This window comes from Lasiodiplodia theobromae (assembly GCF_012971845.1).
Source record: "Lasiodiplodia theobromae strain AM2As chromosome Unknown scaffold_60, whole genome shotgun sequence".
In the NCBI taxonomy this organism is placed as follows: Eukaryota; Fungi; Ascomycota; class Dothideomycetes; order Botryosphaeriales; family Botryosphaeriaceae; genus Lasiodiplodia; species Lasiodiplodia theobromae.
In genome coordinates, this window is record NW_023336542.1 from 141,868 (window position 1) to 168,999 (window position 27,132).

Genomic DNA, 27,132 nt, shown 5'->3' on the forward strand with positions numbered 1-27,132 from the left:
CCCAGTTTTGATTAAAGTACTGAGTGAAATGACTCCATACTAGCCTCATACAGCACATCCATAAACCATCATAAAAAGATCAAACGGTATATTCTTTTATGTACACTAACCGAAAGGTCCTCGACTCTACTTTCTTTTGCAGCCTACTAAATCCGAGAGAAGCCACCAAGCGGAACACCGAGCAAGAAAGCAAAAGTCCTTCCCCCCCAAAATAGCCTCTGGCCTAAACATTTTCTTCAAGAAAACGCGAACGGGACCGAAACACCAACTAAGCAATCTTTAAGGAATTTAACCACAGAAAGCCCTCACACAGTCAAGTTTCTCAATTTTTTTTCCTCATGACCGCGCGCCCCTCTCCCTCCAGACACCGCCAAACTCGCCGGCAACGGCGGACATGACGCTCCCCCTCCTGCCAACCATCTCCTCCATATCGCCATCGACCTCTTCCTCCTCCTCACCCGCCGTGACGAGCGCCAAGACCTCATGCCCGACGGCACTGCCGACCAGCGCGGCGCTGACGGCCCACACGCCGGCGACCCTGACGACGTCCTCGACGCCGAAGCCCAGGCCGAGGCCGGCCGTGACGCCCATCAGGACGCCGGCGGCGAGCAGGGCGTCCTGGTGCATGTCGCCGCGCTGGCGGCGGTGGAGGTAGAGCATGGTGGCGGAGGCGACGAAGATGAGGCAGGCGGCGATGAAGACGGGGCGGGGGATCTCGGTGATGAAGTGCGAGGGCTGGTGCTGTGGGTGGGAGCAGGGCATGCGCGAGAGGTCGAGCAGGCGCTGCAGCCACAGCGGGTGCCGGTAGAGCGAGATGAGCAGCGCCGAGCACAGCAGCGACGTGCTGGTCGCGATGGTCGTCAGCAGCGAGGCCGTCGTGGCTTCGTTGGCGGCGTCGATGGGCTCGTCGGCGAATTCATTGGCGTCGTGCTCGGTGGTGGGGGCCAAAAGAGGGCGGAGCTCGCCTTTCTCGAGGTCGGTGCTGCTGATAAGCCCGGCATCGTCAGCATTATCAGGGGCGGGGCAATTATTTTTTTTACTCGTGCTGAGGGCTACTCACGGCTCCATGCTTGACGTGGTCATTTTTGGGTGCGGCTGGAGCGCGGTCCGGGGTGGTAGTGCAGCAGCGGCTGAAAAAGGCTTCGCGGTGGCAAATTCGTCCCAGGGTGCGATGGCTAGCACTTCTTGAGGCTTCCAGAAGCGGCGATAGTAGAGGTACGGGTTGGGGCGATCTTTTGTATGCACGGTCAGCAAGCGCCGTGGATCAGTGCGACGGAAATGTTTCACGAACACCAAGCTTTGCGCGGCGCTCGATTTGCGACTTCAGCGTCCTCGATGGCAGATTCAGCGACGCGGTGTTGGACGGTTTTTGGCTTGAGGACTCCTGAAGATAGGAGAGGTTGGTGAATAGGGGTTCTGTCGTCCAGGCATTGGTTCGGTTGCCCAGCAAATCCGAGATTGAGCGAGTCAATTGGCTTTGGAGATCGCGCCCCTGCCGCCGGCCCGCCCCGGTAAAGGTCCGAAGTGCTCCAGAGTGAGACATCCTGGAAGGGGGTGGGGCTATTTTCGGGGGCGATAGGCGACCAGTCCGATTGCGGATACGGAGGATTCGTCCTAAACGGTTTAACGACGTGTTTTGGAACACATTAAAAAAAAATCGCACTGGCGGACCTACCTCCAGCATCGAGAGGGCCGTGCTTCAAAGCTTTGTGGCGGAGCCATGTCCGTAAGATGGTTGCATTTCCGGTGGAGTGATCCGACGTCTCTGTAGGAGGCCCGACTATATTTATTGAAACATTTTTCACCGCAGCAAATTGAAGCCCTGCGGTTTCCAGTTCGAGCGAGGGCAGAATACGAAATGGGCTGCCACGTCAGGAGCGGTGTCTTCTGTATCTGCAAGAAGCTCAATGTGGATGGGCCTTCGAATTTCCAGAAGGCAGATCGGTGGGTCGCCTCGGCAATCTGCGGTGTGAATGGTGCCAGCGGTCTGGTATCGCACGTGTCTGACAGGCGGCTCGTCCTCGTAATGCGGAAGAAACGCCATCTGCGGGGGCGGCGTCGGGGTAAGGCAAGCCCACCGCCATTTGCAAGGCTGATTGGAATACGGCACAGCACAACCGAGAGGTGGTACCATCCACTCACCGAGTGACGACAAGGTTCTTGACCCGGCATTCAAAGAACCGGGACACTTGGCGATTCTAGGTCCTTTATTTGACCCACCAGAGGAAAGCTATGATGTCCGGTCAACCCAGGCGGCTATCACGCAAATCTTCCCGCTCATCCAATCCACTCGCTCAACCTAGACCAACCGATGTAGAAGACAGGCATGTGTATGATTGCCAACCATCTGAGTCTTGCGTGTCAACGTCGTCTGACTTTTTCGCCATTTGTGGAGGTGAAGAACCGGTGTGAGATGAGCCACGCACATGTTGTTCAATTGATCTGGACTGCGATGGATTGGGCCGCTGTTCTGACCGGCGGTCTCCCGTCGGACGCGAAGGGCTTGTGCGTCCAATGCAAGTAAGTTTTTAAGCGTTCCAATGGGTGTCACCGATAATGCTTGGCGAGATCTACGGCGCAGCAGTAGTGCTCGATCCAAAGCGTCGTAGGATTACGTAGTAAGGCCTGCTTGTACACCGCTGGCAATGAACGAAGAGCATTTTGCTTAGGATGAATGTGATTCTTGGGCTTGATTGGATCTGACCAAGTCTGATTCCTGTACCAGGCCATATAAGAGCATTCGCATGGGTCCGGCTTACTGCTGAACTTTTTGTCTGGATCAACTCGACACGTGTCCCTGACATTTCCATTCATTTCCAAGGGAGAAACGAGTGGAAAGAAGCAGGTAGCTGTGCAATTCGTTGACAATATCCCATCGTGGTCTGATGCATGGATTTAGGCAGCAGGCACGTGGCGAGACAAAGTATGGAGATGACTCCGTCGAGGCTGCACTAGCCCAGAAACAGTGAAACGGTCGCAAAATTTGATCTTGAAGCGGGTCAAATTGCTGCTGTGCACGCAAAAGAGGAATGCTGCGATGGTTGAAAGTAGGCGGTTGATGGAGGAGATGGAGTCGGAGAAGCTCCGGGCAGTGGGGTTGCGTCAGCCACTAATCGGCGGTCGCCACATTTGTCAGGCATCTCGACTCCGTCACCGTGACCGTCACCGGCGGAACTCCTCCAGGCGAATCTCCTCCAGGCGGAACTCCGCCACGCGCACATCATTATTTTTTCTGCCTCCGCAACAAAACTGGCACATATCTCTTGTCGCAGCCTTGTATCGTTGCACGTACATACATCGCGCCTCTTCGACTTCTCCCGCGCGACGCCGCTTCCACCCCACTATCACTACCATAACTCATGGCCGACTCCGCCGACGATGAACGCGAAGAAGAACTTTCCTCGATCGCCGCCATTTTCCCCGAGCTAGTACTCGATCCTACGAACCCGTTCAAAGCTTCCATCGACCTCACCGTTGCGCCCCAAGCTCCGCTCGCCGTTACCTTTCCGCCCGCCGTCGATGGCGCTCCACCCAAATCTCTCCCCACGCCACCCACCTCCGACAATGAAGGCCCCGCTCCAGTCAGCGCGCCGAAACCGCTCGCCCAAGACATTCATCGCCTGTCGTACCTCCCGCCGCTGCGCTTACTGGTGACGCTGCCGGACGGCTACCCCGCCGATAAGCCGCCACAGTTCGACCTCTCGACCTCTCCGAAATGGCTGCCGGACGCGACGTTGCACAAATTGGTGGACGAAGGGCCCGTTCTGTGGGAGGAATACGGTCGGGGGCAGGTGGTTTTTGCGTATATCGACTTCCTGCAGCAGGCGGCCGAGCACTGCTTCGACTTGGTCGGCGATGAGGGCGCCGTGATCGAGGTTGCAGAGGACATGAAAATCCCGCTGTTGGACTACGATATCAAGGCCAAGCGCGAGAAATTTGAGCAGGAAACCTTCGACTGCGGCGTCTGCCTCGAGCCGAAGAAGGGTTCCGTGTGCTACCGTCTCATGCGCTGCGGGCACGTTTTTTGCGTCGCCTGCCTGCAGGACTTTTACACCAATTGCATCAAGGAGGGAGACGTTTCGAGCGTCAGGTGCCTGGATCCGACTTGCGGAAAGGAGGATAAGAAAAAGAAGTCTGAGCGGACCATCAGCCCGGGCGAATTGCTGCAGATACCCATCGAGCAGGAGATGGTCAAACGCTATGTCGAGATGAAGCGCAAGAAGAAGCTCGAAGCAGACAAGGACACCGTTTACTGTCCCCGAAAATGGTGCCAAGGGCCGGCACGGTCGAAGAAATACCCTAAAATCACCGATCTTACACAGCTCGTCGAATCCGATTCGGAAGGGGAAGAGGAATCTGGCGGTCCGCCGCGTGACAGAGTCGAGGAGCAGATGCGCGGGTCAAAATCTGGCGACCGGCTCGCTGTCTGTGAGGATTGCGAGTACGCGTTTTGCCGCGTGTGCCTAGGCGGCTGGCACGGCGAGTTCGTCCGCTGCTACCCGCGCAGCTCGACGGAGCTGACCGAAGAGGAGCAGGCGTCGTACGACTACCTGCGCCTGCACACTTCGCAGTGCCCAACGTGCTCGTCGCCGTGCCAGAAGACGCATGGTTGCAACCACATGTGCTGCTTCCAGTGCCGCACTCACTTCTGCTACCTCTGCGGCGCCTGGCTCGCCCCGGACAACCCGTACCAGCACTTCAACAACAAGAACATCGGCTGCTTCATGCGCCTGTGGGAGCTGGAAGAGGGCGACGAGGGTGGCAACAACAACAACAACAACAACAACAACAACGGCGACGTCCGCTTCGAAGGCGCTCGCGGCTGGGAGGCCGCCATCGCCGCCGTCAACGAGGCCGACGCACATGCGGCCCAAGCCGCTGAAAACGCGGCTGCCGCCCCCAATCCTGCTGCCGGGGACCAGAACCGCGCAGCAGCTCTTCCGCCTGCGCCGATGCCACCGCGCGCCGAGAACGATCCGCCTCTGGTCGTCGAGATGAACCAGCTCAGGATAGCCGCGCCGCAAGGCCAACAACCACAGCAGCCGCAGCGTCGCGCTCACCCGAACCGGCAGAACCGCAACCCGAATGCGAATCAGGCAGCACGCCGGAATCCGTTGCCGGTAGGCGGCGCCGAAGCTGACGGTGCTGCTGGCCGCAATGTGCGGTTCAACCGCAACAATGCGCGGGTGGGCAGGGCGCAGGCTGGCCAGCAGGCGGACGACGCCTTGCAGCGCTTTCTCGCTGCAGCCCAGGCAGATGAGGAAGACGGTTGGGACAGTGATGAGCTTGATGGCGATGGCGATGAAGCTTGGATTATCCCGGAGCGGTGACTTCCGATCGAGATTTACGAGACTGGATTAAAAGAGGTTACGAAGTTTGCCATTGCATTGCGTGGAGTTTCAATTTTTCTTTCAAATGGAAGGGTAGGAACGGGAATGAAAGGTCGAAAAGGACCTCGTTCCGTGGCGTTTTCAAGGTACATGATTCCCACAAGCGGTTTATACATATCTTTCGAATCATAGCGCGTCCGATATGCTTCAGCTATGAGTATGTACAGCGTCATCTCTGTAGGTAACGTCAAGAACATAAACTTTTATTCTGCCGACGTCGGCTCTGTCCATCGTGTGGCTCATGATGAAGCCAACATGCTGATGATGGGTGATGTGAATCTATCAAAGTTCCCCCTTCTCCCAGAACATCTCTGAACCCACGCTGCCTCCTCCTACAGCCCTCCCCCGCCGCCCAGGACATTTCAACGCCACTCCGCCATGCAGAATGGGACAACGAAGTCGTCGTCGTCGTCCCCGTCCTCCTCCCTCTCCCCCTGGAACATCTCCAACACCGCTCCCAGCACCTCCCTCAACACCACCAACTCCTCATTCTCCCTCTCCACCATCTCCTCCACGTCCTCCTCTTCCTCCCCATCATCCCTCATCTCCTCCTCTCCCTCCGCCTCTCCGACGGCGAGAATCCTCCTCAACACCCTCTCTCCCTTCACCCACTTCTCCACCGCCATGCTGCCTCCTCCGCTGCCGCCAGCGGCAGCAGAGTCAGCAGCAGAGGGCGTCTTCTCGATGACCTTGACTCCCCGCCCAAACATCTTCTCCCACAACTTGTTCATCCCGGCTCCTCTCGCCGGCCAGCAGCGGGCAGGGACGGCCGCGCTGCTGGTCCTGCGTCTCTTGTTGTTGCTGCTGCTGCCGCTATCATAGTGCTCGTCTGAGCCCGCGCCGCGGGAGAGCAGGCCCGGGCCGGAGGCGGAGGCGGAGGCGGAGGAGGAGGCAGAGGCGGAGAAGCTGTTGCTGCTGGTGGTGCTGCTGCTGCCGGAGAAGCGGGTCCAGGTGCCACGCTTCTTGCCGGCGATGGTGGTGGTGCTGGTGAAGAGGTTGCGACGGACGACGCCAGCGCCGCCCGCGCGGAAGACGAATTGAGGAGAGGAGGGAGCCGACATGGTGGTGGTAGTGTTTGTAGAGGTTTTGGTGGCCTTGTCGACGGCTTCGAGACTGGAGGTTGGATTGGTTTGATGTCGGTGGCCGAGGGAAGAAGAAGAAGAGGATAGGAATGAGGCGGACATGGAGTCGGATTATATAGATGACTGGCTTGGAGTGCGTCTATTGTGCCTATTGTGGCTATTGTTCGTATTGTGCTGGAAGGTGAAGTGAAAGTGAGGTGGGTGCTTCAAACCTACCGGCCACACGTCAACAACCGACACGTGAAAGAGCAACGGTAGAACAACCGGGATGCTTAGCGCACACAGGGACTGGGCTCTTCCATGCTTAGTTGATACTTCAGTTGTGGCCTATATTCATGATATGCCTGAATGCTGACGGGACGTCCGTCAATACTGTACCTAATTAGGTAGCTTGATAGTAGCAAGCTGCCATCGACGCACCAGACATACCAGCATGGTGACAGGATGAGGGGCATAGAGCTGTCTGTCCGTATCGAAGGACTGCAATTTTAACTTTGATACTCATTTGTCAATCAACACCCACAATGTATTCTCTCTCAACCAGCCTGTCTTCTTGTCACAGGAATATGTACCCATCCTGTACTAGTTCCTCCCTTCGCACCGTCCAAGTTCTCCGTCCTCTGTTCGAACGGACTACCCTCGAATCCACCAGCTGGTGCCCCAAATGGTGGCTGCTTTGGAACTGGCGTGACCCCAGCGCTCGATGATGGCTGTTCAGCTGGATCTGCTAGTGGATCGGTGCAAAAGATAGCGAGCAGCTTGTCCACCGTTTCTCGTAGCTGCTCCATGTGCAGGGTAAGTGGTTCAGTGGCGATGTGATTACGCTGATACCGTCAGTGGACTCCTCCAACCAAAGCAAGACCGACACCCTGTCAATGCCAAAGGAAGAGTGATAAGAGACTCACCATTGCAAACACCGTCCCACGATACGCCTGATGATACACAAGCTTATACTCCTCATCCCTCGCCGCATCGCCATCCGCAGCCGCCCCTTCTCCCTGCGCCGCCGCCGCCACCGCCGCATTATCCGACGCCACCGACGCCTTCCGCACCGCCGTCTTCCTCCGCTGCTGCAACCCATACATCCGCATGCCCGCCATGACAAGCCTGGAAATGACGTCCTTATTCCTCGCCTCGATGCCCTGCTTCCCCTCGCCCTCCTCGCCCGCGGCCGCCGCCACGCTCGTCACCCGCAACAAGCTCGACGTCCGCCTCACCATGGTCGTCGCCGCCGCCGCCGCTCTAACATCCTCGCTAAGACTCACGCTCGACGACCGCGACAGCGGCGGGCGGCTGCCAACACCACCACCGCCCTTCCCCCCATCCGCCGACGAAGGTCGGCTGTCGAGTAGATCCTGCGGCAGGCTGAACGAAGATGAGGCTGAGCGCCTGTTGGGCAAGACGGGCGGACCGGCTCCACCTCCGCCTCCAGCGGCAGCCGCGGCGACGCTCTCGCCGCCGTGGCGGCGGGCGCGCTTGCGGCGCTCGGCGGCTTCGTCGAAGAGGGAGGAGACGGACTGGCGCTTGCGGTCGTTGGTGATTGAGTTTTGGGGGACGGAGATCAAGTTGCTGGAAGAGGTAGGGTGGAGAGGGGGGTGGAATTCCGCGTCGGTGGTGTCGGCGTCGGCGTGGTCTTCTGGTGTCGGTTTGGCGGGGCGGCTGGGAGAAAGCGGTGGGGTGGTGGTGGAGGAAACGTGGTTTTGGAGGAGGTCGGATGAGATTGGGAGTGCGCGGATGGCGAGGGTGTTGGACGGAGGCGACGATGATGATGTGGGGGATGGCGGCCCCAGTGCTTCGTCTTGTACGGGCTCTGTGGACGTAGCGTAGAAAAGCAGCTCTGTGATAGGGGGGCTGTTGGTGTTGCTAGCCGCTCCCCGGACTTCAACCAGGATGCCGATGGGCGATTGTGCGGCGGAGGCATGCCACCAGGGCAGCTCCGTGTCTTTGCCTGCTACATGGCCGCTGAGGAGTAGTGCGCTGAACCAGTCTTGAGTTGCAACGGAGTGTGAATAAACTTCCAATGGTGGAGCGACGGCCAGGTAAAGTGGAATGCGCGCGACATCAACGCAAGCCAAGAAATGAAGAGAGGCGTGATCTAAGATCGGCTCCGAGGCGTGAGTTGCGACGAGCTCAATCCCTACGAAGTGAGTCAGTAGAATCTCTTGGAAAGAATCGGCGTGTCTACCTTGAATGGTACGCTTGTTCGGAAGCTCAATGTCGCCTGCCCAGACATCCATTGTGGGGAAGATGTGGGGTGGTTCTGTCTGGCATTGAAGGTTTCTGGTTGACGCGTCGCGACGCGCTTCGAGACTCGCGGTCACATGATCATTTCTCTCTCTATCGGCTGAAGATCTTCACTCAAAGGGCTCATGCGTCTTGAAGTCAAAACTGATTCATTTGAAAATAATTGCGGAATTACGATGAACTCCATCGTTTCCAGAACTTCCACCCGCCCTTTTCTCCCCGTTCCCTACCCTTCTTACTTCCTATCCTCCACCAGTACAAAGGCACGCCGGCCAGAATGAAAGCCAGTACAATCAGTGTCTGAACAGGCTCGGCAATGACCGCCCTGCTGACAAGAAACAAGCTCACACAACAGAAAATCGTAGGCGTCGTGATCCACGTCTTGTACGGCCTCTCCAACTCCGGTTCTCTGACTCTCAACACAATGAGTCCCAAGACAGTGAAGAAATAGAAAGTGTAGCCCGCAACACCGTAAAACGTCACCAGCGTGTTGAACTCGCCGATGATAATATAAACAGCCGTAAGCCCAGCATTGAGCAGCATGGCATTGATCGGCGTGAAAAACATTCCAACGTCGTCAGAAATCATGCGTGCAAAACGCCCAGCCTGGCGACCTCCCCGGTTTCCCAAGCGCACAGCGGTCCGCTTTCCAATGCCGATCCTGCCAAATACTTCCGGCAGATATCCTTCTTTGCCCGCCGCGTACACCAGTCGTCCGCTCGTGAATGTCGTTGCGTTCAGCGCTCCGAAACAGCTACCGCCGACGATTAGAGCGAGAATGAGAGATCCAATCGGTCCGAACACCTGGGAGCCGAATGCCACGGCGACTGTGTTGCTGGATTCTATGGTCGACGACGGCAGGACGAGGAAATATGCAACATTGGCGAGGAGGTAGCTGAGAATGACAAGCGGCAGCGAGCTGTGAATAACCCGCGGAAGATCGCGAGCAGGATTCACGAATTCTCCAGTCACATAATTAACCTGTTTTCCATTAGCAAAGAGGCGGTGTTGTGGTGCGAGAAACGTACGTTGTCCCAGCCGTCAAAGGCCCACAGCCCTGCGTACAGGGCGACAGCCAAATTGGAGATGTTGTCATTAGTGCCCTCAAACCATCCCTTGGTTTTCCAATCATTACTTGCGTCTCCTTTCCAGGACCAGCCAGTGGCGGCGACCACAATACCGGTAATCGCGACTCCAATTAAGGCGACAAACTTGAGAAACATGAAAAAGTCGGCGCTCCGGGTGCCGAGCTTGGTGGAAACGCAATTGAGGAAGGTTACGAGGATCAGACCGCCTAGCGCAACGCCTTTATTGAGCCAGAAGCTTATTTCCATGGCGTCTGGGCCAATGACAGCGCGCACGCAATATTCGCCAAAGATAATGGCGATGATGGCGGCCGACCCAGGCTTCAAGACCGTGACGGCACACCACGTGAACAGAAAGCCGGCCCATTCTCCGAAAATCTTGGATAGGTAGACCTGAGCACCTCCGTTCAGCGGGATCGCACCGCCCAGCTCTGCATAACTCGCGGCGCCAGTCCATGCCAGCACACCCGCAACCACCCAGATTATAAGCGCAGCCCCTGGCGACCCGGCATTGGCATTGACCTGGCTCGGAGAGGAGAAGATGCCTGAGCCGATGATCAGGCCAATGACCAGCGACAGGCCATTCAGGTAGGTGAGCGATTTGTGCTTCTCTAGCGATCCGCCGTTGAGGGCGTTTGCGGATTCGAAGTCGGTGGTGGAGGGCGCTCCTAGGGCTGTGTATCCGCCGGCGGTGGTGGACAAAGGGAAGAGGTTGGTAGCGAAGTCAAAGGCGGACGAGACCGAGTAGGAGCGGTTATGGCGACTCAGGCTTGCGGGATTCTGGTCGTTAAGAGGGTCCTCTTCGTCAAGCGACAGGCGGCGCGAGGAGGCAGCGCCCGAGTCGGAGGAAATCGAACTTCTGCGTGAAGGCTGGGACGAAGACGCAAGGGAGGCTAGCTCGAGCGAGTCGCGGAGCGGTTCGCGGGTCGAAAGGTTGGCATAGCCGCCTGTCGAGCGAGACATGGCGGGCTTGAAGGGTGAGGTGGAGAAGGGAGGGCTAGCTGAGTGGCAGACGACAGGACGCCATGCCCGTCGAAGGAGAGGAAAAGTCGCGGGGATGGCAGGTCGCAGGTTGCGGACTTGGCGCAGGGGAGACTGGAGATTGACTGACGCGCCGAAGCTCAGACTAGCGCGCGTGCCAAGCCGCGCCCATTGCTTGACTACACTTTTTGCCCGCCGCGACGCTGCCGCCCACGTCCTGCCCGTCTGCACGCGCATCATGCTCCGCTGACGTCGCGCCGCCGCTGCTAGCAGATGAAGGGCCTCACTACGTTTGCCGCCGGCCTGCGGCGTCCCGCGGCGCTGCTGCCACGGCTGAATGCCCGTCAGCTCTTCCTCCGCACCGCCTTCACACAGCCCGACCGCGTCGACTTCCAAGCAATTGACACGAAATGGCGCCAGCGATGGGCGGATGCTGCGCGCAATGCCTCCGCGAATGCTCTGGCCAACCGCCCAAAGGCCTATGTTCTTTCCATGTTCCCGTACCCGTCCGGCATCCTCCACCTCGGTCATCTCCGCGTCTACACCATCTCCGACGTCCTCGCGCGCTTCAAGCACATGCAGGGTTACGATGTGATACATCCAATGGGTTGGGATGCGTTCGGTCTGCCTGCTGAAAATGCGGCTATCGAAAGAGGAATTGACCCGGCCGAATGGACAGTGTCCAACGTCGCCAAGATGAAGGAGCAGTTTGGGGGAATGAACGGCCGCTGGGACTGGGATAGGGTACGTCGGAGCCTGGCTCAGCTCCGTTCATACGTAGCTAATGCAATCTGCTTTCCTTCAGGAACTCATGACCTGTGATCCATCCTTCTACAAGCACACTCAGCGCCTCTTCCTCCTCCTGCATGAACGCGGTCTAGCATACCAGGAAAAGTCTCTCGTTAATTGGGATCCTGTGGAGAAAACTGTCCTCGCAAACGAGCAGGTTGATGCCAATGGCAAGTCCTGGAGGTCCGGTGCCAAGGTTGAGCAGATCTATCTCAAGCAATGGTTTCTCCGCATCACCGACTTTAAGGAAGACCTTCTTAATGACCTCGATCTCTTGGCGAAAGATGACCGCTGGCCGGAACGCGTACTGTCTATGCAAAGGAACTGGCTCGGAAAATCCAAAGGCTCCAAACTCAACTTCCAGATCAAGGCTTCTCCGGACGCCAAATCTCTTGCTGACGTCGAAGTCTTCACAACTCGTGCAGACACTCTGTTTGGTGTTCAATATGTTGCCTTGTCCCTCAGACACCCTTTGGTTCAGGAATTGGCAAACACGAACGCTTCTCTGAAGACTTTCCTGGAAGAGGCCAATGGTTTGCCCCCGGATTCTAAGGACGGCTTTCTTCTCCCCGACGTATATGCTATCAACCCCGCATCTGAATTCGCCACGCCCGATACCAAGGTCCAGGACCCGCTGCCTGTCTACGTAGCTCCTTATGTTCTGGATGATTACGGATCTGGAGCCGTTATGGGTGTGCCTGGCCATGATACTCGTGATTTCGCCTTTTGGAAGAAGAACCAGGGCAGCAAGCCTGTCATCACCGTAGTGGCCCCGGAGAGTACCAAATCGCCATCTGTTAGAGAGGGAGAGGCCTTCGTTCACAAAGGCAAGCTCACGAAGGCGTGCGGTCCTTTCAAAGATCTCGACTCGGACACCGCCATTAACCGGATCGTCGCGGAACTGTGCAGTAAAGGACATGATGCTGAACATGTTGATAACTGGCGGCTCCGCGACTGGCTGATCAGCCGTCAGCGGTACTGGGGTACACCGATTCCGATTATCCATTGTAACTCTTGCGGACCCGTCCCCGTCCCGGAATCCGACCTTCCGGTAGAGCTTCCTAAGCTGAAATCCGGCCAAATGCTTGGTAGAGGCGGTAATCCCTTGGCTGACATTCCTGAATTCGTGAATACAACTTGCCCCAAGTGCAAGAGCCCGGCCACCCGCGAAACAGACACGATGGACACGTTTATGGATTCCTCTTGGTACTTTTTCCGCTTCGCCGATCCTCACAACAAAAAGCAGCTCATCGACCCCAAGGTTGCGGATGCGCGTCTTCCTGTGGACGTCTATATCGGCGGTGTCGAGCATGCCATTCTCCATCTTCTTTACGCGCGCTTTATCTCCAAGTTTCTCTCCACCACCCCTCTCTGGCCCAGTGGTGGGGGCAAGGATAACAAAGGCGAGCCATTCAGAAAACTCATTACGCAAGGAATGGTCCATGGCAAGACTTACACCGACCCGGAAACTGGCCGCTTCCTCAAGCCTGAAGAAGTTGATATATCGAACAAATCCTCCCCTGTCATCAAAGCAACGAAGAAGACTGCCAATGTCAGCTTCGAGAAAATGTCCAAGAGCAAATACAACGGAGTGGATCCAGGCGAATGCATTGCCAAGTACGGCGCCGATGTAACTCGCGCACACATGCTCTTCCAAGCTCCTGTCACCGAAGTTCTCGAATGGGATGAGGCCAAAATTACAGGAATCCAGCGGTGGCTGCAGCGCGTCTGGCGCGTCACATCCTACGCAATAGAGATGACGACTCCGGATAGCTTCCAAAACAATAAGCTCAAGGACGTTCCGACCGCTGACGACATCACCCTGGCCCTGCACCAAACCATCAAATCAGTCAACACCTCATTGTCCTCAACCTACTCGCTCAACACCGTCGTCTCGGATCTCACCAAGCTAACCAACTTCCTCGACGAGATGCACGCCAAAGCCCTCATGGACCAGCGCATAGAAATCCAAGCCGCAAGAATCTACTTCAACCAAGCCTACCGCCGCGGCGTCAAGGTCCTGCTCACCATGCTGGCCCCCGTCTGCCCGGCCTTCGCCGAAGAGTGCTGGGAGATGCTTCACCGCGCCATCATCGCCGAGCAGCACTCGTCCACGCTCCCGCCGGACGCCGCCGCCGCCGTCGCCGCCGAGGCGACCATCCCGTCCGTCTTCGACCAGCCGTTCCCGGAGCACAGCGACGAGCTGATCCACATGCTGTCCAACCGCGACATGGTGACGGCCGTGCAGGTCAACGGCAAGCTGGCCTTCACCCTCAACCTGCCCGGCCCGCCCGACCACCTGCTCGACGCCGACGCCTCGTTCGGCGCCTTCAAGCCGTCGCCGTCCGAGCCCGACGTCCTCGCCGCCACCGACGCCCCCGCCTACAACATCCCTTCCAAGCACTTCGCCAAGAGGCCGCTCGAGCGCTGGCTGACGGCCCACATCTTCGCGTCCACCCAGGGCAGGCGCGGCTTCGGGCCCCATGGGCGCTGGGACCAGCTCGATCCGCAGAAGAGGATTAGGCAGATGGTCGTGGTGAAGGGGGGGAGGACGGTGAATTTTGTGTTGGCAAAGATGACGAAGAAGAAGGTTAAGGATCAGGTGGAGGCGGAGGTGAGGAGGCTCGAGAAGGAGGAGAGGGAGGAGGCCAAGGCGTTGTTGGAGAAGGAGCAGAAGAAGAAATAAGGAGCATGGAGAGGTAAAAAACTGTGTAAAGGTTAGATTATGTATGTAACCTGCTTTTGTATTATAGACGCAATCGTGGAAGAGATGATTCTCTGCTCAGCTCGAAGACTTTTGAACCACGTTCTGATGCGAGTGATAGTAACGGCTGATGCGTCGGGTGAGCATGACGAGACCACAATTGTTCTCCTTGCAATCAAAGAAACCGGGGGAAAATCCTGTATCCATGACGCCGCCAGATCGAATATCTCTATACTTTTCATGCTTCCCACATGTACTCAACAAACAATCGATTATCTCTACTCCCATTCCCAAGCCTATGCCAACACATCCCCAATAACCCACCCCTTCCCACCCCCCTCCTTCCTCTGCATAACCCTCTTCGCCGGCAACGGCCAGCCCAGCCCACCCTTCTCGCCTACCAAACTCGGCACGACATAGCACTCACGCTGCTCCTTCCCCTTCTCGTCACGGCCCTTATCGACGATCTTGCCGATCGGCTTGCCCCACTGCAGCAGCGGGGTGCCCTTGGCGAGGGCCGTGAGCTGCGCGCCGGTGACGGCGCAGAGCGGGTGCATGCGGATCTTGGGCGCGGTGGCGGCGCCGACCGACGACGGCGCGGCGCGCTGCAGGTGCGAGTAGACGATGTACTGCGGGAGGGCCTTGACGGACTGGTGGGCGAGGACGGAGGAGGCGTGGATGTAGACGAACGGGTTCTCCTCGCCCGAGTAGCGGTCGTGGCTGGGGAAGAGGGTGACGTAGGGCACGTCGGTGGCGCGCTTGGGCTTGCGGGCGGGGAGGTCCGTCGCGTTCGGGCAGAGGTCGGCGCGCTGGGCGACCTGGTCGACGAAGCCTGCGGCGACGATGTAGTTGAGCTTGGCCACTTGGTCCTTGTTAGGCGGCGCCAGGACAGGCTCGTAGCTGGTGATGCCGCAGCGAGGGTTCTCCTTGCGGACGATGTTCGTGAGCTGCTGGCGGAGCTGGGTGGCTTCTTGGAGAGCCTTGAGCCGCAAGAACATGTCCGAGGCAAAGTCCTCCGGTGCCCTTTTACGCTCAGCGGCGAAGGCACAGAGAGCGGCAAGAAGTTTTGCGGCATCGCTGGTGCGGTCGAGCGAGGATAGGCTTGCATGGGCCGCGTTGTATGATCTCCGCCGCTTGTCCTTCGCATCCTGCTCCACATTGTCTGCATGACTTCTGATGTGATCCTCATCGTCTGGTTCCGACCCAAGATTGAGCATGTTCTCCGGAATAAAAACGTCCGGAACCGCAAGAGCAGAAACCAATGCAATGATGTATGCAGCTAGACCATGGTTCTGGCCAATCACCAACATGCGTGAAAAGCGAGGAGTGAGAGGGTAAACAGAGAGCTGCCGACCTTGAGGGGTGATCTTCCCGTCCCCGTCGATAGCGCCGAGGTACTGTAGGAGCTTCTCTGCTTTTGCGAGCTGCTGCCGGTCCGGAGCTGTGGGGAATGGGTAATTGACCACCTTGTGGATTCCCATACTCTTAAGCTGAAGGACCAAACCCTCAATAGGCGTCCGCAGGATTTCCGGCTCCGCATACTGCTGGAAGTCTCTCTCGTACACGGCAGAAGAGTAGAATCTGTAGCAGTGACCCGGTCCAGTACGACCAGCACGACCAGCGCGCTGCTCTGCGCTAGCTTTGCTGATCCATCCAATCTCAAAGCTCTGGACGCCGGTAGTCTGGTCGTATTTTTTCTCCTTGGACCTACCACAGTCAAAAACATATCTGATCCCGGGGATTGTCAAACTGGTTTCCGCAACGTTGGTGGCAAGGACGATCAACCGTGAACCGTCTGGTGGTGTTTCAAAGACTCTCATCTGCTGTTTTGTGGGTAATTGCGAGTACAGCGGAAGTACGTGCACTTTCAGTGTTGGCGTCTCCTCACCCTCTTCTGCGATATCGAACTCCTTGTCGTCATCGTCATCGAGACCATGGATCTCTGACTCCGCATCAGATCCATCATCATAGTCGTCAGGGTTCTTGTCATCGCCAATCTCAAGGTCTTCCGCCTCAAGCGGAGCGTCAGCGGCCGAGATACGGACCGGTGGCTGCTTGACATCTGCTCCTTGTGTCGACGGGAATGCTTGCTTCAACCGCTTCGCAAGGGTAGTGATCTCATTCTGACCGGTCATGAATACAAGCATTCCACCAGGAGGAAGTTTCCTATGACCACGCTTGATCTTCTGGAACGCCTCCTCCACATAGTCCATCCTGGTCCGTCTAGCAAAATGGACTGTGACCGGGTACTGCCTTCCTTCTGCTTTGAGCAATGGAGGCGAGCCATATCTGAAGAGACGGGTGTTTTCGGTAAAATCGGAAATGCGGAGAGTGGCCGACATGATGATGAGCTTGAGGGGCTTTACTTTGGGATCTTCCTTCATGAGGTTGCGTCTCAAATCGACAATGCGGCTCATCATTCCAATAAGGATGTCAGTGTTGACGCTGCGCTCGTGTGCTTCATCGATGACAATGGCGGAGTAACCTGGCAAGGAGATGTCTTGAGCAATCTCGCGGAGTAAGATACCATCCGTCATGAACTTGATGGCCGTATCGTCCCCAGTCGATGCATCGAAACGAATCTGGTAGCCAACTCTTTTTCCTGAATTCCCGAGTTCAACTCCCACACGGTTGGCCATGCTGACCGCTGCAACTCGTCGAGGTTGTGTAACACCGATTAGGCCAGGAGTAGGGCCCTTCGGATCTCCATATCCGGCTTCGAACAAGAACTGGGGCACTTGAGTGGTTTTACCGCTACCTGTCGCCCCCCAGACCACAACAACGTCATTATTGTGAATTGCCTCCATGATCTTTTGTTCCTCGGCCACAACAGGAAGCTTCAGCCGCGCGTCCTGGACATCTTCTGGGCGCTCTACAGTCACGCTGTACGCTTTCCTCCAAGCATCAGTGGCGGTCTTTGTCGCAAGTTCCGGTGGTAGAGGATCCTCTTCAGGGGCTCGGGGTTGGAAGTTTGCCGGTTTTGCTGCTAATTGAGGAAGCGCTTCGATATTAGTCGAGGGGGTGTATCCGACCGTCTTGTTCCTTTCTGCTGTTGCCCAGGCTTTGAAAGCGGATGACCTTTCTTTTTTCTCCTGCTTCTTCGCGCCATCAGATTCTTCCATAGACTCATCTGGGTCCTCCTCATCCGAACTCTCATCCTCATCTTCCTCCTCGTCTGATCCCTCCTCCGAACCATCTTCCTCCGAACCCTCCTCTTCATCCGATACCGCACTCCAACCGCTAGCACTGCTGCCATCATCATCGTCGGCAGAGCCTTCCCCCTCTGAGCTGAATCCCTCCCATTCCGGTTCCGGTTGTGGCGCCGTGAATTTTAGAGCTGGCTTCGCTGCCCTCTTCCTCTTTTTGATCACCGGTCTTCCATCCTCATCCAGCTCAAGCGGTCTTTTCAGTCCGCTTCCGAAAGCTACTGCAGGCGCCGCAGGTTTCTCGTCTTTGACCTCCTCTTCTTTAGACTCAGGAGCTGCGCCAGTTCCATTTCTTGCCTTCTTCCCAGTGGTCTCGACCTGCTCATCTTCCTCTTCGTCCGAATCGGTATGGTATCCCAGGTCCTTCTTCTCCGGTCTCGATACGTCCTTGAGGATGGTCTCGTTCTTTTCGACGTCAATGCCAGCTTCCTTCTCCTGTACGGCCCGGGCAAGAATTTCTTGTCTCGATTTTCTGGTGTGGCTAAGTTGTTTCGCACTCTGCAAAAGGCTGGTGTCCGTCTTCAGTGTAGCGAGTTTCTTCATGAGTTCGAGGTTCTCCTCCCTCTTGAGCTTGGTATCCTATTGCGCAAAAAATGGTGTCAGCAAAATCCCTTAAACCCAGAATGCAGCTCCAGAAGCAACAGCTCAGTATGTGCGCAATTGCGTCCCAGGCCACCAGCCCTCCACAAACTTACAATGTACTTGTCCATCCTCTTCTGCTTCTTTTTGCTGATCTTGCTCTGCGGCTGCTGTGCGCGCAATTCATCCCTCATCATTTTCCTCTTCTCTTCCCTTTCCGCCTTGCCGGCTGGCAAGATAACATCTGCGTTCACATCGCCGGCAGATGCGACACCGACCTTGGCGGCGGCTTTCTGGCGCTCTTCCTCCTCGCGCACACGATGCTTGTGCTTCCGCTGGCGGGGTACGAATTTGCCCATGGTGAACGAGCGGCAACGAGGGTCTGGACAGGGCCGAAAGGAATGTTCGGTGCGGCCGACAATAATTCTTGTCGCGAGAGGAAGCTCTGGGGAAAAAAAGTCGGGTCGCACGCGAACGGCGCAAGTAGTAATGGCCGCTTCTTCGCGGACTGAGCAGCAGAATCTCGGCTGCGTCTTTCTCTCGCTCACTTCCCTGCCCGCGATGCATGGTCCGAGCTCGACTCACCGCCTTCGGTGGCTGGCCGCGGCCAAACGCCGACGATGTGCCCGCCGCCAGCCAGCGCGAAGCTCAAAGGTTAGAGCTTGGGCGCGTCAAGAATTCTAGCTGAGGACGTCGACAACTTTTTGCCCTGACAACAAGCAGCTGAGACGTTCCGCCCACGAGCAAACCTTTTCCAGCATGCCCGACTTTCCTATCACCCCGGAGGCGTTTCCGGCCAGCACGCGCACCGCCGCGGGCGAGGTAGATGGCGTACACACGGACGTCATGGTGGTGCGGTTCGCGGACAAGATTATGGTGACCATCACTCAGGGTGGACGGCTGGCGCATTGGGTACGAACAACAGCTTTACGGTTTCATTCTATGCTTCCGACCTAACTTCTTTACGAAATATCGCTTTCTATTACATTTTTGCTGACGGTACCTTCTCACGCAAAGGTTCATGTTCCCCTCGACAACCCAACAGCCGACGCCTTCTCTAACGCCGCCCCGCCTACCTCCTTTGAAGATGACGAGCCGGGACCCAACAACGACCTTCTACCCATGGCGCATCTGACAGCGACGACAGTGCTGGGCGGAACGATCCCGGAGCGCGACACTGCAGGGCAGCTTGTCGCAGCACAGGTTGCTAGCACAATCGCGACGAAAGATTCGGAAGAGAAACGGCTGGTGGTTGTGGGGATGGGATTAGAGAAGAAAGACATGAGCAGGGAAGCATTTGTGGATTTGGTGGGGTTGGTGATGGGGTGCTTGTAGAGAGAGATATTTTGTGGGCACTAGTTCTCAAACGAGAAAGTGGCGGCGGGAGATAGGCAATGGCTTTTGCAATAATAGGAGGAGATATGGTCCCGTATGGTCCCTCAGACGTTTGTCTGTTCAATGTGGGGGCATGGCTGATGGTCACAGGCATCTTTACGGTAAGGCCAAGCACAGAAGGATACATGGAGAAGTAAAAAAAAAATCAGGCAGCAGAGACTCTGCAGAGTCGCGTTAATTCCTTCGTAGAAGCATGATACCCGATACTATCCGATAACATGGCTCATCCATCTATGAGCTCTTTTGCCCGTCTTGACCGTGAACGCCGTATCCCTCTCCGTGGAGCTGATCCCTCGAATCTGGACCCGAGTGTTTTCCCATCCAACGCCGAAACATGCAAGTGTAATTTTTGATCGCTCTATGCCTTTGCAGCGTTCTCATCGCGAAGCTTACTAATTATGGAGTCGACATCGTCCATGGACGTGGCGTCCAACTTCTTTCCGCCATGGTATGAATCGGGCAGGTGCTGTATAGCGACATCAAGGCCAGGCTGAAAATTCCTCGTGGCGGAAGAGAGGGCGTTGATTGCCTTCTTACGGGCGGCCTGGTTGGGCTCTCCAACGGCCAGCTTAGCGATCGTCGGAATGGCATCGTATTCGAGGAGCTGTCGTCATCCGTCAGCCACTGCCCCTAAACGGTGTACATACGATAGGGAAATAGACCCACCTTCTCCTGCGCCTTGACGTTGTTCTGCACGGCCGTGCCAACGCACCACGCGGCCATCCTCCTGAGCTCGGCCTCTTCGCTTTCGAGCTGAGACAGCAGCGGCTTCCACAAGCCCAGTGCTTCGATGTTGTTGGCGTTGTCGATCTGCTCGACCAGCTGCTCGAAGTTGTCGAACGCGGTGAGCTTGTTCTCCAGGTCCGTCTCTTCCGACGTGACCGCCCGCATCGCCTCGCGCATGAGCTCGGCGTCGGACGGCCCGCCCATCAACGCAGCCAGCATCTCAGGCGTCAGGTTGGTCTTGTGTTCACCGGCGGCCGCGGGGTCGCTGCGCGTGGCCTCGGAGTTCTCGACGCCCCATCGCAGGAGATTGTTCAGACGCGGATCGTTCATCGTGGCGGTAATCTATCGAGATTGCGGCAGAGTATGGGTAATTGCGGCGGCGTGGGGAAAAATGTTGTAGGAATGCACGGCGGACAGGCGAGCAGCTATATCAAAGGCGCCTCGCGAAAATTGTTGCCGATGACGAAGGCGCGGGAAGAAGCGATCGGCTTCGGCGGGCTTCGACAGCACTGCCGACGCTGGGCGGCCGTTTTTGGCGCGCGCACCAGAGGCGGCAGGCCGGCGGCCCTATCATGACAGCGGCACCGCGCGCATGGCTGACAGCACCAGCGGATAAGCATATCGCGGAGCTTGTTGCTGCGATCTGGCGGACAGCAGCGCAGCGCCGTGGAAAGCAGCGGAGCCCGCCCCTGGAGGTGGTCCCGCCGGTGGTGGTCCGCTCCCTGCTACCGCCCGTCTCGCCAGCGCTGCCCCTCACTTGCACGTGACCGGTGATAATTACGATGGGCCGGCGCGCGTCAATCAGGAGCTTGGGGGAGTCGTGCTCGCGGCGGAAAGGGGCTGCGAGCTATTCTTGGCGGCTTCTGGAATTGCGGGCTGGGGCAAGCAGTGGGTATCGCGCAGTGAGCCGTAGGCGGTGGGCGGGAGCTGCGGGCGGTAAGCAAAGGGCTGCCTGGGCGTGCTGCCAGCTGCCAAGAGCGCGTTGTCAGCGGTGGCGGGCACGACGCGTGGACGCAGCGTCGCAGGAATTGTGCTGCCTTGCGGACGGCAAGTATAAAGACAGCAGCGTGGTGTATGCAGTGCAGGCAGCCCATCAGTCAATCAGAGCGCGTCGTGGTGATTACAGCTGCAGCGTGCAGGCCAGTTCGCCGTCCCCTGAAGTGGAATGCACGTTGGGTATCCGCTTATTTAGCACGGCCTCGCCTCCCGCACAGAACCTGTGCCCAGCTGTCCTGCCCGTGAGACCGCTCTTCCCTTCAACTCCACGTCAACGACATCCATCCCCCGACCTCCATCCAGCAGTCCGCCATCTGCTGCCCTCCGCCTACGCCGCGCCTCTTCGCATTTAATTCTCAACCAACTCCCTCACCTTTGCTCTCTACATCCTCTTAATCAGTCACAATGGAAGGTACGAAGATGACACCCCGCTCAGCGCCTCCTGACGCCAACCGCCCGCGACCTCCGCGTCGTCGAGCCCGCGCCTTGCGCCCTGCATTCATCGCATGCTAACCCCTCTGCCTGTCTACAGAAGAAGTTGCGGCCCTCGTCATCGACAATGGGTAAGAATTGCACTGCTGCCCGCCCCTCGCGCGTGTGGGGTTGCCAGCCTCCTGGCTGCCTCCACCATCCGCGCCGCGCCGCATCGCCATCCGCTGCGGCCGCCCGGGCGCAAATGGCATCCGATAGAGCTTCGCTGACGGTCACCCAGTTCGGGTATGTGCAAGGCCGGTTTCGCCGGTGATGATGCGCCCCGCGCCGTCTTCCGTAAGTCTCCCCCGCCTCCTGCTGGGCTGGGCGCGACGGCGCCCTTGCAGCCGTTGTAGCCAGCTCGCCGCAGCCGTGATCGTGACGAGAGCAATTTGCTGAGTGCGCTGCAGCCTCCATTGTCGGTCGTCCTCGCCACCATGGGTATGTCCACCTGTCCCGGAGCCCCGCATCGCACACCGCCCGCTGACGTACAACACAGTATCATGATTGGTATGGGTCAGAAGGATTCGTACGTCGGAGATGAGGCACAGTCGAAGCGTGGTATCCTCACCCTGAGGTACCCCATCGAGCACGGTGTCGTCACCAACTGGGACGACATGGAGAAGATTTGGCACCACACCTTCTACAACGAGCTGCGTGTGGCGCCCGAGGAGCACCCCGTCCTGCTGACGGAGGCTCCCATCAACCCCAAGTCCAACCGTGAGAAGATGACCCAGATCGTCTTCGAGACCTTCAACGCCCCGGCCTTCTACGTCTCCATCCAGGCCGTTCTGTCGCTGTACGCTTCCGGTCGTACTACCGGTATCGTCCTCGACTCGGGTGACGGTGTTACTCACGTCGTCCCCATCTACGAGGGTTTCGCCCTTCCCCAGGCCATCTCCCGTGTTGACATGGCTGGTCGTGATCTTACCGACTACCTGATGAAGATTCTCGCCGAGCGTGGTTACTCTTTCTCCACCACCGCCGAGCGTGAAATCGTCCGTGACATCAAGGAGAAGCTCTGCTACGTCGCCCTCGACTTCGAGCAGGAGATCCAGACTGCCAGCCAGAGCTCTTCGCTCGAGAAGTCGTACGAGCTTCCCGACGGTCAGGTCATCACCATCGGCAACGAGCGTTTCCGCGCTCCCGAGGCTCTCTTCCAGCCCTCCGTCCTCGGTCTCGAGTCCGGCGGTATCCACGTCACCACCTTCAACTCCATCATGAAGTGCGATGTCGATGTCAGGAAGGACCTGTACGGCAACATCGTCATGGTAAGTTTTTGCGCGCAGGCATCATCCTAGCGTCTTCTAGCGCAGCGCTAACAGCCCTCTAGTCTGGTGGTACCACCATGTACCCCGGTATCTCCGACCGTATGCAGAAGGAAATCACCGCCCTGGCCCCCTCCTCGATGAAGGTCAAGATCATCGCTCCCCCGGAGCGCAAGTACTCCGTCTGGATCGGTGGTTCCATTCTCGCCTCCCTCTCCACCTTCCAGCAGATGTGGATCTCCAAGCAGGAGTACGACGAGAGCGGACCTTCCATTGTCCACCGCAAGTGCTTCTAAGGTGTGTTGTGCAGCCCTGCCGAGTGAAACGACTTGTACTAATTGGCTGCTACAGCGAACACTCGGGTGCAACGGAATTCATGACGACGGCATGCCTCCGGACGATAATCTCGCTCGGCCTTGGCTACGCCTTCTCCCTCGTGCGTGCTCTACATCTCTTACCAAAATGGCGGTCAAGAACTTTGGGTGGTTTGTTTTACACTGGTGGAGGTGGCAGAGGACAAGCGTGCGTTAATCATTTCGCGTGCGTGTGGTAGGCGAGCAAGGACACGGCTGCAAAAAGGCGGTGTTTATGGCGGATGACGACCCTTTTTAGCAGAGTTTATAGCCTAGAAATGCTTGCTGTTTACCACCGCAATATGACCATCCCGACGATCCAGTCTCCATGCAACCGTGATGTATCTCCATTCCCGACAGCCACCCACAACCCCGCGGTGGCTGAGCATGACTAACAGCCAAGTCCTACGTCACTACCCGAGAGGAAAGGGATATGGCAGGTCAGGTACCTGAGTGAGCAGCAGATGGGGGAAAAAGATAAGCCGAAGATTACGTACGTCCGCCCTTCCACCCTTCTCCACACGCGTATTTCGGGACAATCATCTTGGCTCTTGGCGGAAGACGAGCTAGTAGCTGCCCATATTGCTGCGATGAAGGAAGAATTTACGTTGTACGCTTGGAGGATGAGACTTTTTTTTGTTGTCTTTAATTTTTTTCCACCCTCGGCAGGTATTTCTATAGACTGCTTAGTGAAGTACTTACCCTTGTCTCAGATCATGCGGGGTTTTAATGGGACTTCATCGCTTCTCGGATCTTTCGTACCGTAAGCCCTGCATACCTTTCTTTGATTGGACGGAGCATGCGGACTATTGTCGCTTTGGTGGCTGGATATGATGGGGGGTTGGGGCTTGACGATGTAGGCGGAGGTGCCAGCACAGATCATAGAGTGCGTCGAGGTGCCGGTTCGCATTGGCGACGCTTCTTGTATAGGGAGGTATCGCAGCCGATGGCTAGTGTGAAGAATAGTAAGGTCCCAGGCGCAGCTATGCCTCAGCTCTTTCTCCGAGAAATAACGTGTGTCGGTAGCTGAGGCTATCGTCCGACGTGTATGTAGAGTTTTTTTTTTTTTTTAAATTCTACATTCTTGTCCAGACGGTAGCTTCAACTGCGCTTGATATGAGCAACACGCAAATCCACGCTAGCCATCGGCGGCAAGATAGGGCTGTATGCATCATGTGTGGATGAGGGGATGCGGGCGGAGCCGGATTTATCGTGGGGATGGAAATGGAACTTCATGAAGTAAACAAATGCAGGAAGGAGTACAAGACATGCGTGCGCGGAATTTCAGGCTAAGACATAAGCATCAAATGGTAGGCAGAGTTGTAAATTTTCTACCTACTTCTTTCTGTCAGATGGCCTTGCATCTTTGTCCCTTCTGGAATTAAAGTGACCAGATTTACGGGACATCAGAGGCTATAGAAGGAAATTGCAGATCCATGACAACATAGACTGCATAAGAGAAATCTAAGTCGTCTATGATCTTCCTTGCAATCATCCCTACACGTTTATCCTTTTTTTATGCCAAATCTCTCCTCTTGTCCTTTGTGAATATGCTACGTATCCCAAGGTGAGCAGTGTGAATGTGGAGGGAATCTGACCAGCAGCAGTAAGAGTCGACGAACAATCAGCGCATGGAAACGGGGCTGTGCTCGATCTGAGTATAGTTGATGACGGCACGGCCTGCCTTCTTGTTGTTCACGAAGGATTGGAACGACAGAGTACCCTGCTCGGTGTCCAACTTCATCTCGACCGTAAAGCTGAGACTGAAGACATACTTCTGAAGTTGCTTGTTGTAGCGCTTTTCAGCTTTCTGGACGTCCGCCTTCTTGAAATGGACGCTGATCGTGCCGACACTCTCGACACAGGGGTTGTCCAAATAGTCAGGCGCCTTATCGCTGGAGCAGCCGAGCAGAGTCATTTTGCAGCAAGGTGTACCAATGCCGTCATCGACATGGGTGTAGCACAGCTCGAAGGTAGCCGTAGTGCTGGAGTTCATCATCTGACCCTGTGTCGTTTTATTAGCATCATGCGTCAAAAGAAATAGTATATATCGTACCTTCTGAAGAGCCCAGTCCGCCCTATCACGACAACGCTTCGTACCGTCGAATTCGCAGAAGTAAGCCTTTCTCTCAGGATCAATGCCCTGCCTGAAAGTCTTGCCCACGTGGTAGCCGTAGTGACGGCGAGCCTGTCGATACAGCGGAGTGAGGCCTTCAAGACCACGTAAGGCTGCGCCTCGAACCACAGTGGCTTGGCACTGAGGCGGACAGGTGAGCTTGATGGGGCCGTTCTGCATGCACCAGATCCTCATGCACTCGTTCAGGTAGTCAGAGTCTCCAAACCCGCCGACAAGGATGACGCGGTCAATTTGGTGCAGGTTCTTCTTCGCGAGCTCAGCTTGGGTGCTCACGAGCCGAGTGATGTCTTTGATGACAGGGTCAAAGAAGCTCTTCATATCGTGCCTTGAGACAGTCAGTAATGAAGTCAAGACAATGGTGATGCGTAGAGATTCCAAGGTAGAATACATACCAGGTCAGGTTGACTACCGCTTCGTCACTATCGTAGCGGGAAGAGGAGGGGACATCCATGGCAATGTGGTCGATCTCGATGTACTTCTGGTCGCCTCGTCCAAGTAGCTTGCTGCCGAAAGTCTTCTTCTGAGCCTCGAAAGACCTCATGAAGGCGCTACCAGCACCACGCTTCTTCTGGGAGAGGGAGGTGTAGGCCTCGCCGAACTTGTTGACCATCCACGTGTTGAAGTTGCGATCGATGTAAGTAGAGCCACACTTAGCGCCGACGCCAACGCAGACTTCCTGGAACTGGAGGCGAGGGATGGTCTCGAGAATGGTGTAGGTCGTAATGTCCACAGTGCCTCCTCCACAGTCGCAGACGAGAACATTCTCACCAGGGCTGATGGGATCAATGGAATCCGAGTCAAGGTGAGGCTTGAGTGCAGCCAGAGCGGCAGCCTCAGGCTCTGGTATGATGTTTACCTTGTCAAAATGCCTCGAGCCAAAGCCAGCCTTAAGCGCAGCCGACCTGGTCGCGTCCTTTGCTGCATCGCTCCAAATGGCAGGCACGGTGATCCAACACTCGATGGGCGTAACAGCGTACACTTCCGGGGAGTATTTTTTGCAAAGAACGCTGACCATGTAGTCATAAAGGCCCATGAGGTAGTCGGTACAAACGTCCTTGGCAGTCTTGTCGCGAGGTAGTTTTAGCATGCCCTTGCCGAACAAGTCCTTCAGCGCAGGGTCGTCAAGCTCGGCAACCGTGGTCCCACGGTCAAGAAGCAGCTTGGTCCAGAGGTAGGACTCCATTCCGGAAGTGACAGCAAAGCCCCACTTGTTGATGTAGAAGTTCTTGTTTTCCGAAGCGTACGCCATCCTGGTCGGGACCTTGGAAACGGTTTCGGAAGTGCCGGGCCATTGATTAATGACCTCAATCTTGTCTATGTTGACCTCGTTGGAAGTGACATAGCTAATACCTAGGTTGTTGTGAGTCGGATGGATGAGAGTCGAGGTGAGGTGCATACCGGAGAAGGTCGTGCCATAGTCAAGGCCGACAATGATCTTCAGGCGATTGTCGGTCATGGCGGATGCAAGTTGGCCGCGTCAATACAGACGGCGTCCAGTGGGTTGCTTCGCAAAAGTGGGCGCGCTCGTGGAGGGTGGGTGTTTGGAAGGTGTCAGAGGAAAGGAAGATGCGCCCGGTGGTCGTCTAAATGCGCGCGAAAGGACCCTGAGCGGCATAAGCGAATGGTGACTTCCGGAACTGGCAGGCACGGACAAGCGTTTTCCCTGTCCGGGGATGGTTCTTTGGGCATCTTCATAATTCTGCGCCTTCCAGCGTCCACTTCTACG

The 27,132-nt window shown here is 56.7% G+C and overlaps 10 protein-coding genes across 10 annotated transcripts; 4 read left to right on the forward strand and 6 right to left on the reverse strand.

Annotated features, from left to right (window-relative positions):
* Positions 1–336: 336 nt before the first annotated feature.
* Positions 337–1,083, reverse strand: LTHEOB_12278 (uncharacterized protein; the record flags this gene model as incomplete). The annotated part of the gene is made up of 2 exons (XM_035509127.1): positions 337–985; positions 1,061–1,083. 2 exons carry the CDS (start codon positions 1,081–1,083, stop codon positions 337–339), a joined length of 672 nt encoding a protein of 223 aa, XP_035364783.1.
* Positions 1,084–3,359: 2,276 nt separating this feature from the next.
* LTHEOB_12279 (Ring finger protein) lies at positions 3,360–5,330 on the forward strand (the record flags this gene model as incomplete). Its single annotated transcript, XM_035509128.1, has 1 exon — positions 3,360–5,330. One exon carries the CDS (start codon positions 3,360–3,362, stop codon positions 5,328–5,330), a length of 1,971 nt encoding a protein of 656 aa, XP_035364784.1.
* Positions 5,331–5,752: 422 nt separating this feature from the next.
* Positions 5,753–8,709, reverse strand: LTHEOB_12280 (Amino acid transporter; the record flags this gene model as incomplete). Its single annotated transcript, XM_035509130.1, has 5 exons — positions 5,753–6,503; positions 6,902–6,935; positions 7,074–7,296; positions 7,378–8,459; positions 8,658–8,709. 5 exons carry the CDS (start codon positions 8,707–8,709, stop codon positions 5,753–5,755), a joined length of 2,142 nt encoding a protein of 713 aa, XP_035364785.1.
* Positions 8,710–8,887: 178 nt separating this feature from the next.
* LTHEOB_12281 (Amino acid/polyamine transporter I) lies at positions 8,888–10,764 on the reverse strand (the record flags this gene model as incomplete). Its single annotated transcript, XM_035509131.1, has 2 exons — positions 8,888–9,697; positions 9,745–10,764. The coding sequence occupies 2 exons, from the start codon at positions 10,762–10,764 to the stop codon at positions 8,888–8,890; spliced, it is 1,830 nt and encodes a 609-aa protein (XP_035364786.1).
* Positions 10,765–11,055: 291 nt separating this feature from the next.
* On the forward strand, positions 11,056–14,257 carry LTHEOB_12282 (Leucyl-tRNA synthetase; the record flags this gene model as incomplete). Its single annotated transcript, XM_035509132.1, has 2 exons — positions 11,056–11,526; positions 11,588–14,257. The coding sequence occupies 2 exons, from the start codon at positions 11,056–11,058 to the stop codon at positions 14,255–14,257; spliced, it is 3,141 nt and encodes a 1,046-aa protein (XP_035364787.1).
* A 314-nt stretch (positions 14,258–14,571) lies between these two features.
* On the reverse strand, positions 14,572–18,419 carry LTHEOB_12283 (Helicase; the record flags this gene model as incomplete). Its single annotated transcript, XM_035509133.1, has 3 exons — positions 14,572–15,982; positions 16,124–18,060; positions 18,177–18,419. 3 exons carry the CDS (start codon positions 18,417–18,419, stop codon positions 14,572–14,574), a joined length of 3,591 nt encoding a protein of 1,196 aa, XP_035364788.1.
* Positions 18,420–18,819: 400 nt separating this feature from the next.
* LTHEOB_12284 (Proteasome assembly chaperone 3 protein) lies at positions 18,820–19,395 on the forward strand (the record flags this gene model as incomplete). Its single annotated transcript, XM_035509134.1, has 2 exons — positions 18,820–18,972; positions 19,078–19,395. The coding sequence occupies 2 exons, from the start codon at positions 18,820–18,822 to the stop codon at positions 19,393–19,395; spliced, it is 471 nt and encodes a 156-aa protein (XP_035364789.1).
* A 418-nt stretch (positions 19,396–19,813) lies between these two features.
* On the reverse strand, positions 19,814–20,511 carry LTHEOB_12285 (HSP70 nucleotide exchange factor; the record flags this gene model as incomplete). The annotated part of the gene is made up of 2 exons (XM_035509135.1): positions 19,814–20,059; positions 20,122–20,511. 2 exons carry the CDS (start codon positions 20,509–20,511, stop codon positions 19,814–19,816), a joined length of 636 nt encoding a protein of 211 aa, XP_035364790.1.
* A 1,071-nt stretch (positions 20,512–21,582) lies between these two features.
* On the forward strand, positions 21,583–23,212 carry LTHEOB_12286 (actin; the record flags this gene model as incomplete). Its single annotated transcript, XM_035509136.1, has 6 exons — positions 21,583–21,589; positions 21,710–21,740; positions 21,890–21,945; positions 22,059–22,089; positions 22,148–22,919; positions 22,982–23,212. The coding sequence occupies 6 exons, from the start codon at positions 21,583–21,585 to the stop codon at positions 23,210–23,212; spliced, it is 1,128 nt and encodes a 375-aa protein (XP_035364791.1).
* A 1,681-nt stretch (positions 23,213–24,893) lies between these two features.
* LTHEOB_12287 (Heat shock protein HSP73) lies at positions 24,894–26,862 on the reverse strand (the record flags this gene model as incomplete). Its single annotated transcript, XM_035509137.1, has 5 exons — positions 24,894–25,274; positions 25,326–25,457; positions 25,515–25,731; positions 25,799–26,756; positions 26,805–26,862. The coding sequence occupies 5 exons, from the start codon at positions 26,860–26,862 to the stop codon at positions 24,894–24,896; spliced, it is 1,746 nt and encodes a 581-aa protein (XP_035364792.1).
* Between the last annotated feature and the right edge of the window lie 270 nt (positions 26,863–27,132).